Source organism: Myxine glutinosa, chromosome 11 (assembly GCF_964187855.1).
Source record: "Myxine glutinosa chromosome 11, kmMyxGlut1.1, whole genome shotgun sequence".
NCBI lineage: Eukaryota > Metazoa > Chordata > Myxini > Myxiniformes > Myxinidae > Myxine > Myxine glutinosa.
In genome coordinates this window covers 37,048,482-37,065,819 of record NC_136271.1, presented here as the reverse complement: position 1 = coordinate 37,065,819, position 17,338 = coordinate 37,048,482, and the positions used below count along the sequence as shown (strand labels likewise).

General features: G+C 42.1%; 1 protein-coding gene across 2 annotated transcripts in view; it reads right to left on the bottom strand.

Moving 5' to 3' along the window:
• Positions 1-244: 244 nt before the first annotated feature.
• LOC137436578 (uncharacterized) overlaps positions 245-17,338 on the bottom strand; it is a 51,690-nt gene continuing 34,596 nt past the window's right edge. For both annotated transcript variants that reach the window (XM_068130499.2, XM_068130500.2), the window contains exons 5-10: positions 13,438-13,470; positions 8,787-8,852; positions 7,665-7,901; positions 7,337-7,536; positions 3,353-3,620; positions 245-2,998 (exon numbers count right to left, since the gene is read on the bottom strand). In XM_068130499.2, coding sequence (XP_067986600.2) covers positions 2,205-2,998; positions 3,353-3,620; positions 7,337-7,536; positions 7,665-7,901; positions 8,787-8,852; positions 13,438-13,470 — 1,598 coding nt within the window. In that variant the 3' untranslated portion in view covers positions 245-2,204. The remainder of the gene's footprint in view (positions 2,999-3,352; positions 3,621-7,336; positions 7,537-7,664; positions 7,902-8,786; positions 8,853-13,437; positions 13,471-17,338) is intronic.

Genomic DNA, 17,338 nt, shown 5'->3' with positions numbered 1-17,338 from the left:
TGTCCTGCAATCCATTGCCTGAGATCGTCGGTGTCATAGTGTTATGATCACTGGTATCTGCTTGTTTAAATGAGTGATGGCAGACGTAACTGTAATGGGGACGAAATCCCCAAACTCAGGGGTACTAAAGACGTGCAATGAAGCACAACAAGCCAAGATCGGCGCTCCGTGTCCGCAGGCCCGGATCGGCGCTCCGTGTCCGCAGGCCCGGATCGACGCTTTGTGTCCACAAGCCTGGATCGGCGCTCCGTGTCCGCAGGCCCAGATCGGAGCTCACAATAATGTGAGATGAAACAGAACAAAGGACCAAGAAGTCAAGTGAGACAAAAATGAGTGCTAAGTTCCTGAGCTGGTCTCGTGTGCCACGTGCAGGTGCCGCCACTACCAACAACCAACCAATTAAATTTTCCGCTCTTAGACTCTGCCAAATAACGCAATGTGGATTTGGACGAAACTTGGACAGGTTGGGTGTCTGACAACGCCAAATTGAATTGATTTTGGTGAAGATCCGAATCCGGATCTGTATGCGATAATTTTTTAATTGATCCATCACCATTGAGAGATGGGGCCCAAAAACGAAATATAGCATGATATCTCAAAAATTGTGGACGAGTTATGACAAAACTATGTGGACGAGTTGGGTAGGTGACAACAACAAGGCTATTCCGATTTTAGTTGAGGTCCAGATCCAGATCTGGCCTATCAGTGAGATACGAAATGTAGACTGTTCAGCCTGACAGAGGTATGCGCCCTCCCATGTGCCGTTCTAATTCTGCATGTAAGCATGTGCTCTAAGTAGGCCAGCATGGCACAAAATGGCCCAAGACATCATGTAATCATCAACCCAACACCATGCATTAAACAGGATGAAGAGTAAATCAGATTTAGCTGCAGCCTTGAAAATATTCCATGTTATTGTTACGTTTATGGGGGGAAGGTAAAAGGATACCGTAGGAAAGGTAGCACTGTATAATTAATAGCATGGACCGTGTGATGCGTTGGAGAAATCTCGATGTACAGTAAGTAGGGAAACTGTAACTTAAGGTTGTTTAAATGTTCTTCACACAGGGGGTGAAGACATGCTAATTAGTGGTAGGGTTTAAGGATAATTTTCCCCAGTGCATGCTTACCCTCTGTAATCTTACCCTAACGTTTTTGCTGCCAAGGGCACCCATGTAAAACCTCCTTTAATTGCATTTACCGCCAAAAAACGCCAAGGATGAACCGGTCAGACTAAGACACACCCCAATGGACCTAAGAGGTGAAATCCCCGCCAACAGGAGGCGGAGAATCAGGGGGGCGGTCAGAAAGGCCGTCAGGCCACTCCCCGAGGGACGCGATTGGGCCTTAGGACATTGGCGGGGCAAACTGCGAGGGAAACGGCCCGATTGGCTCGAGAGAGTGAAGGGAGGAGGTCGTGTTCTCTGCTCGGAGAAAAAGGCCACGCCATCTTGGTGGTTTTCCGATCATGTGCTGGACGGAGTTGGGCATGCTTTTGTGGCACTCGAGGAGCTATTAAGGCAGCGGTTTGTGGGGCTCTTGGCACTTTGGACAGAGTTGAGGGCGAAAGAGGGCCGTCTTCATTGCTCGCTTCACGGCTCTGTGCGCTCTCGCCGTCGTTGGTCGGTGCCAACTTTGGCGCTCAGGCGCAAGAAGCGTTGGACTTGGCCACCACTGCAGACCTCATTATAAGAACCAATTGGGACGCAGAGCTAAGTGCCGGCGCTAAAGGGGACATTTTATTTTATCTTATCATTCCCCTGTGTGTGTTTTGAGTCAGTGTGTGGGGATCCTCGAAGTAGAGAATTTTAGTTTACCACACATTTCATTTTTATTCCATGATTTATTTTCATTAAATCACTATTGTTGAATTTACTGTCTTGTTTGCATGCTTTGTTGTTTCGGGAACAAAGACGTGTATTTTTTCGTTCATATAAATGCCTCGTATCTCTTCCATCCCGCACTTGTAAATTAACCGCCATAATTGGGGAGCCGCCTCGGAGATAAAGCTGGTTCGGTTATCCGTCACCAGGCGATCTTAATCGCCGGTGACACGACAATATACTGCTGCAGAATAAAAGTTCAAAAGGGGACGATAAAAATTCAACAAATTGTTTATCGTGTTAACCTGCAATTTGAGTTGTGGAGTTAGATCTTGGAGTTAGGAAGGTGGACATGCTTCGATTGTCCATTTGACAAATTCCTTACTCATTGCAAAATGCATTTAACGCGATCCAATTGAAGCTGAGTCGAATCTTGAATTTAGCCTCCTTCGATGTGATGTCAATGCAAAAGGAGTCGACCGTCGAGTATTTCCAACTTTTAGCTTCGACCTCGTCTTGCAGTTCATTCTTGCCTTTATTTTCACGAAGCCGGACCCATGCCAAGTTGCCAACAGATCCGAGCATTTTGCCACATATCAAACCTTCTTTGCACGCCAACTCAGCCTCATGGGCGTCTTTAAACTCGAGCTTGTATGTGAAAGTTTGGGGGATGGGTATGGCTCCACCATGACTTTTGCATTTTATGAAGAAGAGAAACTTTGCTGGGTCACTGGCAAGAACTTCAAACGTCTCCTCCATCGAGCCATCAATCTCGGCAAGATCGCTGCTGCTGTGTAAGCCACACAGTGATACCTTTGGAGTGAGAACATGGACCTTCTCAAACAAGAAGGAAAATCTATGTCGTTCATTAGAAGCCATGTATGTCTGCAAATCGTTGTACGTTTCCTTGTACAGGTTGAGCAACGACCAAACTGTTTCTTCCATGGGAAGTTTGGCGAGAAAGAGAAGGCGAGCACGCAACTTTCCATTGAATGCTCCTTGTCCAAAGGTGTTTTTCTTGAGCAGCTTTAAGATGGTAGCTTCATTGCATGTATCAGAGGTACAGCTTCCCTGAACGATAAGCTTGAGTAAGCTGAACACATGAGAACAAAGATCCGGATAATTATGAATGTCACCTTTGTGAAGAATACGTTTCAAGTTTCTTGGGCGAAGACCTGGAAAAAAGTTTTTTCAGTTTAGAAATGGTCGTAAAACTAGTGTCATGACGACTGCTAAACAGCATGAGGATACAAGTTGACGTGTTTTGCTGTGATGCATGTTGTCCGTTTTAGAATAAGTGTGTGTGTGTATGCGTGCATGTGTGTGTGTGTGTGTGTGTGTGCACGCACACATGTGCTTGCCTCATGGCATGCTTGGTTGAGGAAGCCTAATGGGCCAGCTAAATGGCACTTTACTTGATTTTGTTCTCTGTGGCCTGTATGCAATGTCTACAAGGTGTCTCTAATGACCTCAAATACGTTATTCATGCTAATCATGTAAGAAGGATCAAGTATGTCTAAATGTCTCACCTTCAAAGGAAGTGACACTCCAAAGCGAGTGCTCAATGCACTCATATGTGCTGGGTGATAGCTGTTGGAGCCTGTACACTGAGCCACAGATCAACTTTCTAAAGAGCTCCCGCACCAGTTGCGCAACCAGAAACAGAAGAAACTGCCATGACTCACTGGAATTGTTCTCTATATCCTGTAAAAGGTCATCAAAAGTAGTCTTGTAGGCTGTGAAATGGTCTGCAAGCTTCCGTAAGGAATCCTTGAACAAATCCAAGCTGCTGTCATGCTGCAGCAGAGTAGAGAAAACTCATTAAAATGAACTCTTTGAGATGAATTCAGAACAGCAACCAGAACAGCAACCAATAAATAAGTTTGGTTTTTTTCCAATGATTTTTAATCAACATTCATCTCAAAGACGAGCAAAACCGTAGTTCTTTTTGTTTTTAACGAGTATTAGCAAATTAGCAAAAGGCAAAAATAGTGCAAAATTGAACTAACAGCTGGTCATTGCTACAATGGCAGCACCAATACATTATTATCAGAACAGTACTGTCTATCAAATACAACAGCCTGGTGTAATAGTGTTAGTCCAGTCAATCCAAAAAAATGTCATAGCTCAACCCACCACTAAATGCAACATAATTTTTTTCACTGCTATGCATTTCAGAAATGTCCCCTGAGCACCATACTAAAAGTATACCAAAATATATTTGGTGGAAAGGCGTCAAATTTGCATAATATGCCAATTAGCTGCTGCCATTGAAAAAAATACAGAATTTCCACTGTAACTTTGCATCTAAGCATCCATTCTGCATGAGTTTAGCGGTGGCCAGGAGGCTCAAATTTTCAGGTTTAGTATATACATATGAGTAAAACATTTTGGATGAATTATATGCATACATTTATATGAAATACTAAAATTAGCTGTCACCATTAATTTTGGTGACTGTCACCATGAATTAGCTGTCACGAAGTATTGCCAGCGAACAGAAAAGAGCAACTGCACAGGAACCGCCTTAATTTTGTGTTCTTCGCTCAGAGAGCCCGCAGTTCAGTTTAAAAAAAACATTGCTTGTTCTGTGGTCAACCAGCTAAATATGAAGGAAGAAAACGGGGGTTTGACGTCATCCCTGTTAGAACTGAAACGTTCCAAAATACTGTCTTACGTATGTGTGAAGAAAGGAAAGATGACTGGTCAAAGTTAGTTGTAGGTAGGATTGCTTATGCTCGGGAACTTTTTGCAGCTGATGCGGTTTACCATCAGAGTTGCAGCGTCAACTTCAGGACTGGAAAGCAGCTTCCACAACAATATTCCTCTTGTGCAGTTGACAGTACCAAGAAAAGAAAGCTTGGTAGACCAGAATAAAGAGAACGGTATGAAGCATTTCTTATGGTTACCTAGCACTGAGGAAAATGATGATGAACAGATAACCATTGCAGACTTGATCAAAAAGATGGAGACCTGTCTCCTGGGTTCAGAATTTGAGCCATACAGCTTCACACACATGAAAAGTAAATTACTGGAACATTTCGGTGAAAAAATAATCATCTCTGAGTTGAATGGTAAACCAAATGTCGTTACATTTCAAAGTACAGACGATGCCATTCTGCATGAGTTTTATCAGGAACAGAGGAAAGACTATTCAGACACAGAGATGATGAGAATAATACGCACAGCTGCCAAACTTATCAAGAATGACATCAAGGCTGTTCATACTTCCAGGGATACATATCCAACGAGAGAAGAGATGTCTTCAACTGATGAGGCAATGAAGTTCATACAAAGAAACATGGGTTTGGACACTTAATTTCTCATGATTGGATACTTACAGTCACGTGAAAAAGTAAGTACACCCCATGTAAAGTTTTGACTTTTCCAACATATTTCAACATACAGCTATTTGATCTTCATTTCAACAATATTGATAGATAAAGGTGATATAATATAACAAATATCATGAAACATTTACATTTTGTAGTCCATTGTATAATTTAAATAAACATAAATGCAAATTTCGCATGTGGAAAAAGTAAGTAAAAAGTAAGTTATATTACACCTAATCGTCGGTCTGTGTCGTCACAAATTGCTCAGGAAGTGCGAGGGGGGGGGGGGGGGTTGTGGAGAAGTATTGTGTATTGGAAAGCCGAGAAATAACTGCTCGTTTGACTGGCACCACAAAGTAGAGTATTAGCGATAAACTCAAAAAGCAGGTAAGATAGTTTATGATTCAAAATATCATTTATTTGTAATTATAAAGCTAGAAAAAATGTTTACAAGCAGAAACCCAAAACAAAATTTTTTCAACTTTTCAGTGATTTTTCTCCAGGGAACTCAGGGTGGGGGAGCCGAAAGTCCAAGGAGCTAAGGGTTCAAAAGATCAATCATTCTACAGTGCCTTAGCAGCTACATGAAAAGTGATATTAAATTATCCCATTCCTTAGTGGGTGGAGGGAAGTATTTTAGACCCCGACCAAAAAAAATAGAAAAAATTAGATTTCTTTAAAATGCCAACAGGATTAGAACAGCACCGGGCAACGCCGGGTACCCCCAGGGCCACCAAGATTCAGAATGGGCTCTGGGACAATACAATAGTCAAGCCCCCTTAAAATTTTTTTTATCAACCTGTAGCGACAGAGGTTTCCGTATTTTCGTCGCACTAAACACATACTATGTATAAGGGAAATTGGGGTGTCATTCATTTATTCCTATATGCGAATTCGTTTCTTAACCCATTTCATCCAGATGGGGTTTGGCCAACATTCTTTGGTCATTTAAATAATTACATCATACCGCGATTATCATGATGGAAATTGTTCCCACAGTAGTTTATTTCATGAGGGAGGGTGTTCCTCCCCATGACAATGGTATGCCAGGGAATCACCCTAAGTGGCTTGGAGGGAGACACAAAATAAAGCTGCTCATCTTATTTTATCATCACAATCATTATATGAAGAAGAAAAGAAGAACCACCTTTAGAGGCCATTTTTCCCTGGAGAGCAGGGGTTGGTCTTTTTCGGGCACCATGGTCCCCTTTTTGAAGCAATGTTTTACGGCCGGATGCCCTTCCTGCCACCAACCCTGTTAGTCGACTCTTGCGACACACAGGGAATTACCAGTGAACTGGTACTCAATTTGCCGAACTTGGAAGGATGACAGGCTGAGTCAAACCCCCCTGGCGTTAATTCAGCGATCGACCGGGATTTGAACCCAGGATCCTAGGATCCCAAGCCGGCACCCTAACCACTAAGCCAACACCAGGCTTCACAATCATTATATGAAACAAAAATAATTGAAGGAATAATCACGGGCCCCTTTTAGTTCAGGGCCACGGGGTGTTTAACCACCCCCCCCCCACCCCCCTCACCTCTCAGCACCCCTGCGTACCTCTGCTAGTTTTCAATATTTAAAAAAACCCAGCTTGCACACGTGTACAACCTTGAAATTAAAGTAATGTCTGCTCTGTTTGGTTTGGTGTGCACTTATTGTCTACAAATTGTGGTTAGGCTCTTAATACCCTCAGAGCAATTTGGGTTGTGCACAAAAATTGATGGAAAGGAAGTGCTGTCAAAAACGGCACATTATGCCAAAAAATAGAAGCCGCACCTTGCGGCGTTTTTCTCCCTTTCTTCTTTAGGGATGAGAATGGAAGAAGCCACACATGGAAGTAAATGTGAAGGAGAAACAACAAATGAAATCATAGTAATTACTTAAAAAGGGTGAGCTTGTTTGTCTTTTCATCAGAACCCCTGGATACTACAAATCCCATATATGTTTATCTATTGTTTACGAATGTCAATGTGGCTCATCTGAAATTACACCTATTTCTCCTACTGTTGTGTTTGTCCTGCATGTGATGTATGTACAAGCTCCTCCATGAGCTTTAGATCAATGAAAGAAAACAGAGAAATTAAAGGAAGGACGGACAAGTTCCAGAGATAGAAACATGTGAAAACACATACCAGAGTGTATAGCATAAAAATGATCTCAAAACAAAAACGTACTGATTCAGGTGACATTAGAATCTGTTCCATTAATTTCAAAGCTTCAGGGGGATCTTGAAGAACCTCCACAAGGCATTCTTGCACCACAACAGCCATTTTCAATTTCAGATCCTTCCAGTCTGGATTTGTTCCACTGTAATCTCTCTGAGCTATCAACAGCAAGTTCAACAATAAGGCGCCACGTGGAGACACCTGGAACCCTGTACGTGTATACCAACAGAGAGGAACACAAACATATGCATCGAGTCATGATCTAGAGGCGGTGTCTCAAGTGATCAACCAGTATGAATTTAAATAGTGCGATACTCGAAAGTGGAAAACATCTTACAGTCACGCTGGCAGACAGACAACTTGCTCCGAAGACGTTTTGGATCTTTTGAGGCGACCAGGAAGGTCTGTAGTATGGCTTTAAGCTGGTTATAACCATCCCAAGTTTCCAACGTTTCAAGGGCCTCGACAGAAGTTTTGTGACTCAGTCCTAGGGCCAATCCCACTGCCAAGGAGTCAAACTCCATCACCTTGGTTTCGTCCATTCCCAGGAGTTTCTGTGCAGTCACCACAAACTCTGCACAGAGATCAAACGTGCATCGCCATTACCAGCACCGCACAATATTACTCAACATGGTGCCTATAACACATTATTATCCATTAAGGTAGTCGACATCATGTAGTAATTTACCTGCATGACCGGTGTCTGCATTCGATAACCCTAGATCATTAAGCTATTCCTCATCACCGCCACGTGTTGGCAAGGCCCTGTGCTAACTTAGATAACTTATTCAGAGTGGCTGATTGTGTGCATTTCCAGCATGCTAAAATGACATTGGGCATAGTGACAGAAGGTTGTACGTCAAACAACACGCTGTCCCTTTGATGGAGTAGGGGGGGGGGGGGGTTAAGCCGGTAAACATATCTGCGATGCGAATGTTAAACATCTCATCCTATATTCCACAAGTCAGGTAGTACTGAAGTCAAATTCCTAAACCAGTCTAAAGGACAAGCAAAGGGCTAACTTATCACCTTGTTTGCCAAAGACCAGAGAAAATATATTTTCTACAACGTGCAAGGTCTTCCAACCATTTTTTCTCCTTTCCGCCCCCCCCCCCTCCCCTTTTACCCCCTCCTGAGGCACAACCAAGTTTGTTTTACTTGTGCAATTAATTTAACTAGCACAACCAAGTGTGGCCATAGTTTTTACTAGTACCCCCATGATTGCTCATGATGATATGCTTTTTGTTCCAATGAGTTGTATAAACAAGTGCAATGTAATGCCAGCATGGCATGGGGAAGCAAACGTGGGAAGGGTGGAATGTGAACGTCATGGCAAGCAAAAGTAAACCTTGATCACAATGACCGAGAGCCATCTCGGTAGTTCATCATAACACCAATGAAGCTCACAAGGGCAAAGGTCAACAAGAAAAACCTGATAGCATTTATCTACAACACTCACCATGGATTCCGAGCTCCTCTTCGCCTTGCTCCTGCTCGCCAAATTTGACGTTAATTTTGGAAAAATCTACAAAGAATACAAACAACGACAAGGAAATGTTGATTACATACTAAAACGAAAACGGCAATCAGTAGAGAGCATACCTCCACCTGGTTCGCCATATCACTCAATGGTGAAGAATCACTCAAAAAATTATACTTGCTGGATCCGGATCCGGATCCAGATCTTCACCAAAATCGAATAGATTCTTCCTTGTCGGACACCCAACCGATCCAACAAGTTTCGTCCCAAATTCATCCACAACTTTTTGAGATATCCTGCTATGTATAGTTTTTGGCCCTCTCTACCAATGGTGAACAATCACTTAAAAAATTCTAGTAGCCAGATCCCAATCCGGATCTTCACCAAAATCTAATCATTTCGTCCTTGTCACATACGCTACATATCCGCCAAATTTAGTCCGAATCCGTCCACAACGTTTTGAGATATTTTGTTCACAAACGGACAGACAGGGGGTAAAAACATAACCTCCAACCACCTTTGGTGGCGGAGGTAACGACTTTAACAAACACCGATTGCACAATTTGTATATGAAGCATAACTAATCGGTGAAGAAATTCTGTTCTTACCAAGCTACTCTGAAACTAGAAATCGAGAGTCATGCGTTTGTTGACCATTTTCATGAAGGGTAAGACTGTGTAGACTCAGCAAGCCAACAGGCTAGTCTAGTGAACAGTCCAACAAGGCATGTTGGTGTACGAGTCTAGTTTCATATTAAACGAGAACGCCACTCAGTGGAGCGCATACTCCCGCCGTGGGTCTAGTTGGAATAATACGTTTTGTTTTTGTTTGCAGAGTTGAGGCTCATGGAAGAGCTAGTACACTGAATGGATCAGGACGTAACAGCCAAAACCATGACGCAAAATACACATGGAATGAAGTAAACTCCAAGGAGGAAAAACTTGGCACACCTGAACTTCTATCCACATCGCAAGTGGATAGAAGTTCAGGTGTGACAAGGAAGGGCTTTGTATGATGGACGATACCAAGCTGGCTTTGGAGGCCACCTTTGAAATGTGGTTTGCCCAGGAATGATCATGGCTGATAGTGAGATCCAGGAGTTTGAATGACTCAAGAGGATTGTTAAGAAAGTAGATAGGATGGTTGTCCTGTTGGAGAGAGTGAGAGTGTGTGATTTGTCAGGATTGAAAGACATGTTCCACTTGTTTGACCAGTCTGGGATTTTGTCAAGGTCTGAATAGAGAATAGAGGCTGCAGCCTGCCTGTCTGAAGGATGAGGGATGTCACATCAGAGTGTGGAGTCATCAGCAAATTGATAAAGAGTATTTTCCTCAGAGTCAGAGAGATCATTTATAAAGATCAGGAATAGGACAGGATCCAGAACACTGCCTTAGGGTACTCCAGCCTTGACAGAGAGAGGAGATGAAAGGATTCCGTTGAGACGTTGGCTACGACACTAGAGGAAGTCAGTAAGCCATGTGTGGAGTTGGCATTGGATGCCATAGGGCATAGGCAGACAGTTTAGATCGCAAGTTGGGATGCCAGACTGTTTACATTTTGTATCCCAGTGATAGACCAAATCTGGATCCGGACTGTCGTGAAAATCAAGCACAGACACGACGTGACCTTTGGGTAGGTTTAATATCATTTAGATCTGAAGTAACATCCTGTAAAATACATTCATGCAACAGACATTAGAATCAGAGTGTTACATGGGCAATGTCCGATATCAATAGGTAAAACAAAGCAAGCGCAGCATATGGGGGCGTACGTACCATTCAAACTACAGGACTATGTCACAGTAAGTGCCGCTGGAGTGTCCGTGCGCCCCGGTTGTCCCGGGTCTTATAGACGCCCCTTTTAGTGGGATAAGCGAGCACTCCCTGGGTTCGCCTTCAGTATAATTTCACGACACGGACCTTAAACAAAATCCGGTTGGCTTGTTCTTGTCACATAACCAACTCATTCACCTAGTTTGTCATAACTCGTCCACAACTTTTTGTAATATCATGCTATAGATTGTTTTTGCCCCTCTCTCAATGATGAATAATCACTTGGAAATAAAAAAAACCTCGTAATTGGTTCCGAATTCAGATCTTCACCAAATCGAACCAACTTGTCCTTGTCACACACTCAACCTGTCCACCAAATTTCAGCCAAATCAGTCCTTAACATTCTGAGATATCCTGATCACAGACAAACAAACAGGCAGACAGACATGTGTGAAAACATTACATCCGTCCACCTCTGGTGGCGGAGGTAAGTACTAAGGATCAGAAATGAAGGGAATTTTTTCAACAAATATCTAATTAACAAGTGGCTTCAAGTTTAGTATGAAATGAGCAGAGAAACATTTAATGATGGGTTTGTATTGAATCAACTTCATGATTATATCCATCCAAAATCATTCAAATTAAAAAAGGAAAACCAAGCACACTTCAATTTCTTTTTAAGAATTACAACTCAAAACAATATAAAAAAAGAAAGAGCAATCAGAGATTGCAGACCCTCGCCAGGACGTGTTTTTAGTGTTTTTTTAAAAGGCTTTTGTGTTAAAACAAATATCGCGGCCGAACGTGACCGATGACGTCATCATTATTATTTTTTCTCCACCAATTTATCCCTTGATGATGCTCAAGAAATTTCATCTTGATAGGATGAAGTTTTGTACTTGTCGAATTATGACGTCGTAATGGAGCCACCTATGACATCATCATTAACACATGTTATTCCCCATGGAGAGTTCTTTACAATGAGCCATGTCTCAATTTTTTTTATGCAGCGCTTTCGGAGATATAGAGGTGCAAAGATTTTCGGTTTTACCAAGATGGTGCCTGTACCACGTGACCTATGACATCATAATTATCATTAAAAAAAATTCTACAGAGCGCCTCCTCCTTTGGTAAATTTCCTGTCAATCTGACCAACAGTTGCAGAGAAAATCATATTTATTATGTGCGGACAAACAAACAGACAAACAGACAGACAGACAAACAGACTCAGATGCAATACCCTCTCCTCTGGCGAGGGTAATAATGATAAATTTCACACCAAATTAATTGATAAACGAGATGCTTTTCCATTGTATGAATGCCTTTCTTAGACAGCAGCATTCCGTAAACGCTATTCTATGGTACGTTGCATGTGCAACTAGAACGGTACTTGGTAGAGCGCACACCTCTACCAGGCTGAACAATTTATGTTTCGTAGCCCACTGACAGGCCGAATCTCGATCCAGACCTGAACTGAAATTTTATTGCTTGTTCTAGTCACCTAACCAACTCATCAACCTAAAAACCACCTTTAGAGGCCATTTTTCCCCGCAAGCGGGGGTTGGCCTTTTTCGGGAACCGTGGTTGTTGTTGTTTTTCGGTCCCCTTTTTGAAGCAATGTTTTATGGCCGGATGCCCTTCCTGACGCCAACCCTTTTTGCCGCCTTTAACGACAAGCAGGGAATTACCAGCAAGCTGGTACTCAATTTGCCGACCTCAGAAGGATGACAGGCTGAGTCAACCCCCCTGGCGTTAATTCAGCGATTGACCGAGATTCGAACCCAGGATCCTAGGATCCTAAGCCGGCACCCTAGCCGCTAGCCCAACACCAGGGCCCAACACCAACTCATCAACCTAGTTTTGTCATAATCCATCCACAACTATCAATCGGTTTTGAGATATCATGTTATATATCATTTTTAGCCCTTTCAATCAATGCTGAGGAATTACTTTAAAATTCTGGTATCCAGATCTGTATTCGGATCTTCACTAAAATCGAAATGATTCTCCTTATCACACACCCAACCTGTCCAGAAAATTTCGCCCGAATCCGTACGGAACTTTTTGAGATATCCTGCTATATATCGTTTTGGCCCTTTCTCTCAATGGTGAAGAGAAGCCTGGTGTTGGCTCAGCGGTTCGGGTGCCGGCTTGGGATCCTAAGATCCTGGGTTCGAATCCCGGTCGATCGCTGAATAAACGCCCGGGGGGTTGACAGCCCGTCATCCTTCCAAGGTCGTACAAATCGAGTTGCAGTTCATTGGTAATTCCATGTGCTGCAAGAGGCGACTAACAGGGTTGGTGGCAAGAAGGGCATCCGGCCATAAAACATTGCTTTAAAAAGGGGACCCCGGTGCCCGAAAAAGGCCAACCCCTGCTCTACGGGGGAAAATGGCCTCCAAAGGTGGTTCTTTCTCAATGGTGAAGAAATACTTTTTAAAATTCTCGGATCTGGTTCTGTATTCAGATCTTCACCAAAATCGAATTGATTCTCCTTATCACACACCCAACCTCTCCACCAAATTTCATCTGAATCCATCCACAACTTTTTGAGATATCCTGCTCACAGACAAACAAACAGACAGACAGACTGACAGGTGTGAAAACATAACTTCCGTCCACCTCTGGGGATGGAGGTAACTACCAAGATCAGAAATGAAGGGAATTTTTAAACAAATATCAAATTAACAAGTGGCCTCAAGTTTCGTATGAAATGAGCAGAAAAACACAATTACGGTAAGTGAAGAAGTCGAGAATCAGAACCAGCTCATCACATTATCTGGAAATGATCATGAACTTGTATCGCAAACAAACCAGGTTGGATAAAGAATATCATAACATCACAGGAAGCACCTTACCTTCACTGATTGATGAAGCAACAGTAGTTTGTTCTATGAGGGGGTGGGGAAGAGGAAAGGTAAGGCAAAAAAAGAAAAATGAGCTCTTAACGAGGATTGTCCTGTTTTTAAGGTGTTTTGAGGCAAACAGGTATCTACTGTACACGACATTGTAACGGAATGTTGCACGACTTTAAACAAGTATGCTCTCTAATAGATTATTATCGATGTGATAAAGAAACAACGTTAACCGGGACGATGTTAAGCGAGGGCTTACTGTACTTGCATTAGGAGAGCTCATTTTTCAATACTTATGAGTCGTTTTCCACAAAAGACCCAGTGGACTGAGTAAAACAATGAGAATGAACCCCTTCACAAACGACCAATCGACACTTTCACTCCAGTTTGTCCTATTTATTCCTCCATCATGCCTTTCTGCTGAAGACAGTTAAACATGGACCTTGGTCCTCATGTCGACTTCACCTTCAATTACCTGTCCTGAAGCATCCCCCCTACACATGGCTGCTTTGAGCCCAATGTATATTTTAATTGTTTATTTTTTCAGACTTTATACAAGTCTTTACAAGTGGTGTATGTTTAAAAGCACCGGAAATAAAACTAAAGGAGCAAACTTTTAGCCTCCTGGTTACTCTCACTTTTGTATGTTATTGATTTGACAAACGTACACCTTTGTTTGTACAGTCAGTGTTGTGAGCTTTTCTCTGTGAGCACACGTAATAGTACAAATCAATACCAGGTTGTAATAGTGATGTAATGGTTGGAGGGTCCGCTCTGAGTCTGGGAGGTCGGAGGTTCGAACCCCGACCGAGTCATACCAAATTATTATAAAATTGTACATGCCGATTCCTTGCTTGACGTTCAACATTTAAAAAGGATAATAGTATGGGCAAACAACCATACTAGCGCAGGCTTTGATGAGCCTATTAGCCTCCTCCTGTGGCGAGGTTCTTTGAAAGGGAAATCATATTTATTGTACACCGCTCCTTTCCTATTCCATCTCCAGGCGCGCTGCATGACATCATCGCCGGGGGCACCGAAGGGGACCCGGCGATGACACGTGCCGAAAGGGAGTACTCAGTTTTCACCCCGTTTGTTTGTATGTTTTCTTTGTTAGTTGCGAAAATCGAAGATTTTTCAAATATATTGGTTGGTCTTGTGCGTTATTCTGTCTGTCTGTCTGTCGAACGCCTACAGGTCACAATTTTAAACCTATCTTTACAAAACCTAACCAAACGGTTGAGTTGGCCATAAGGATATGGAAGAAGCCTATCGATTTTGAAGTCAAAATGTCAACATCGGCCAAAGGTCAACACCAAATTTCTTTTATCAAATTCAAATTTCTAAAATCCTCGATTTTCATCTGAATGACATGAAATTTGAAGAGGCTTTACATATCAGGTCACTGAATTAAACAACCAATTATTTCTGAGGTCAGCAAAAGCCAAAAGGTCAACGTATGCCAAAGGTCAATAACTTATTTTAGGGATTTGGCCAGTATGCACGACATATTTCTTGTTTGGTTGTTTATTTGTTCGGATGATATCTCAGCCATCCTTTGAGCTAGGAAACTGAAATTTGGGCATAATAATTGAGCACGTGCTTTGGTAAAAATGGTATATTTTGTTTTTTGATCAATCAATTTATTGATTAATTACTTAATTTTTATCAATTTATTGGTTCATGAGTTATCAAGTGACCACTATATTTGTCATGTGTGTGTGTCTGTCTGTCTGTGTGTGTGTCTGTCTGTCAGCAGCATAACTACCCGACGATATCATCCGATCTTGATGAAACTTGGGTGGGAGGTTGATATCATGATCTAGTTGTGTCCTGTCTAGAGTGGGCGTATTGCGCCCATTGTGGGTGGAGCCACGCCCAAAAAAGATGTCTTTTTAGGGGGTAATCGAGTTCAAGCTACATCTTCTCCGAGGGGTTTGGTGGAATCTGACAGGGGTTTCGATATTTGGTTAGGCCAATGTCATGTGTCTAGCCCCACGGAGCTCGATTTTTCATTTTTAAAAATTTTTTAATTTATTTTATTTTTCACCGAATTTTTGATATTGTGTAGCTAACTAACCTCATAACTGATCATACATTATTTTCTATCTCATTTCAAGATCAGTAACCTTCGTTTTGACATTTCCAGGCCTGGAATTGTCATCCTTTGTCATTGAATACCGCTCGCTCGTGAACCATCGTCGTCTCCTGACTTGTTAAGTATTTATTTGTTTTCTTTCTCCTCAGGGCAATATCCAAGGCACCTTTTGAGCTAGGAAGCTGAGATTTGGATACAAAGTGATCAAGAGATTTAGCTATAAAGGGTATTTTGATTTATTGATTTATCAATTAATTGGTTAATTATTAATTTTTTCGATTAATTATTTAATTAATTACATTTCAAAAGGTTTCAGATTCGGATGAAGCAGTGCTAGTTTAGGGATGCTATCAGCCAATTAAGAAATTAATAATTTTACGATTATTATTTATTTATTTTAATTATGCAATTAATCAATCAATTATTGTACACCTTTACTTCCCAATTGCATCTCCGTGTACTGCACTGCGGCATTACAGGGCACCGAAGGCGCCCCGTCAATGTCGCTCGCTGGAGGATATATTATTTATTTATCTGGCATGGGGCGGTGTACTTTGAATGTATCTGTACTTGTTTAATAAATCAGTTAATTTAAACTTACTCAAAACATAAACATCTCTTGCCAACTGATTTGTTTGTGAAATAAATGTTAGCTCTTTCACGAGCCTCGATTCAGTATACAAAAAAACTCTTCAATCCCTACTCCACCCTCCAGGTCTTTAAAACAGCTGTTCACCACCATCTCTTATCTTCCCCCATCCAAAACCTTGATCTTTTCTACCCCCGCTAATTTCACCCCAAATCCACTTTTTTGAAATACCAACTTCTGTCCTGGAAGTCCTTGGTGTCCTTGTGTTTTAAACTTCTCCCACCCCCCCCCCCCCCACCCCCCTTCCCACGCCTCCTCCCCCCAAGCCCTCTCCCTCCCACACATCTCCCTGCTCTCAAATGTTGTGTTTGTGTGCTTCCCCTTCTCTCCCCATCTTGTCTTCCGCTCCCTCTTTTTATATATTTTGTTTGTCTCGTTGATTTGTTTGTGAAATAAATGTTAGCTCTTTCACGAGCCTCGATTCAGTATACAAAAAAAAACCTCTTTAAAGGCAGTGAATTTCACAGACTTTTACATAAGCATCATAACTCCTGAAATCTTTATCACACTTTAAGCCAATGATGCGATCAATCCATCAACAGAATTAAAGCAGTCACACTCAAACTCTCCATTTTATCTGAACTCAAAACGATACCTTTATCTCCATTCTGATTCCCTGCCTAGAGTTTAAAAGGGGATAACTATGGAAGCATATTACAAAGAGGTCGTAGTCAAATTTGATATTAAAATAGATTAAGGTCGTGGAATAATTTATTAATCAGTACCAATTCCATCTCCGACATGCCAAATGTTGGAAGGAGTACATGGAGGATAAGTACATTTATAGATTTAATTAAATAATTGTGGATACAGCATGGGCATGACACCCCAAGTGGACCCCTCCTGCGTTACCTTGCTTTGCACTCCTCGTATCTTCCTATTATTCGTTCAGGGGAGCTTATGCAATGGCGCGTCGTCAGTCCATCAGTCCGTCGGTCCGTCTGTCCGTCAGTCCGTAAACACTTGAACCTTCTCCGAAACCACTGATGGGATTGCGACCCAAATTTGGCACAAATTATATTTCCTATGTTGTGACTAAAGCTCGTTCACGGCATTAAAACAATCGGGGTCGAAGGGGATCTCCCGGGGGCCAAAGTGGATCCAGGTTTGACCCCCCCAAAATAGATATTTGCTTTCTTCTCTGAAACTACACACAC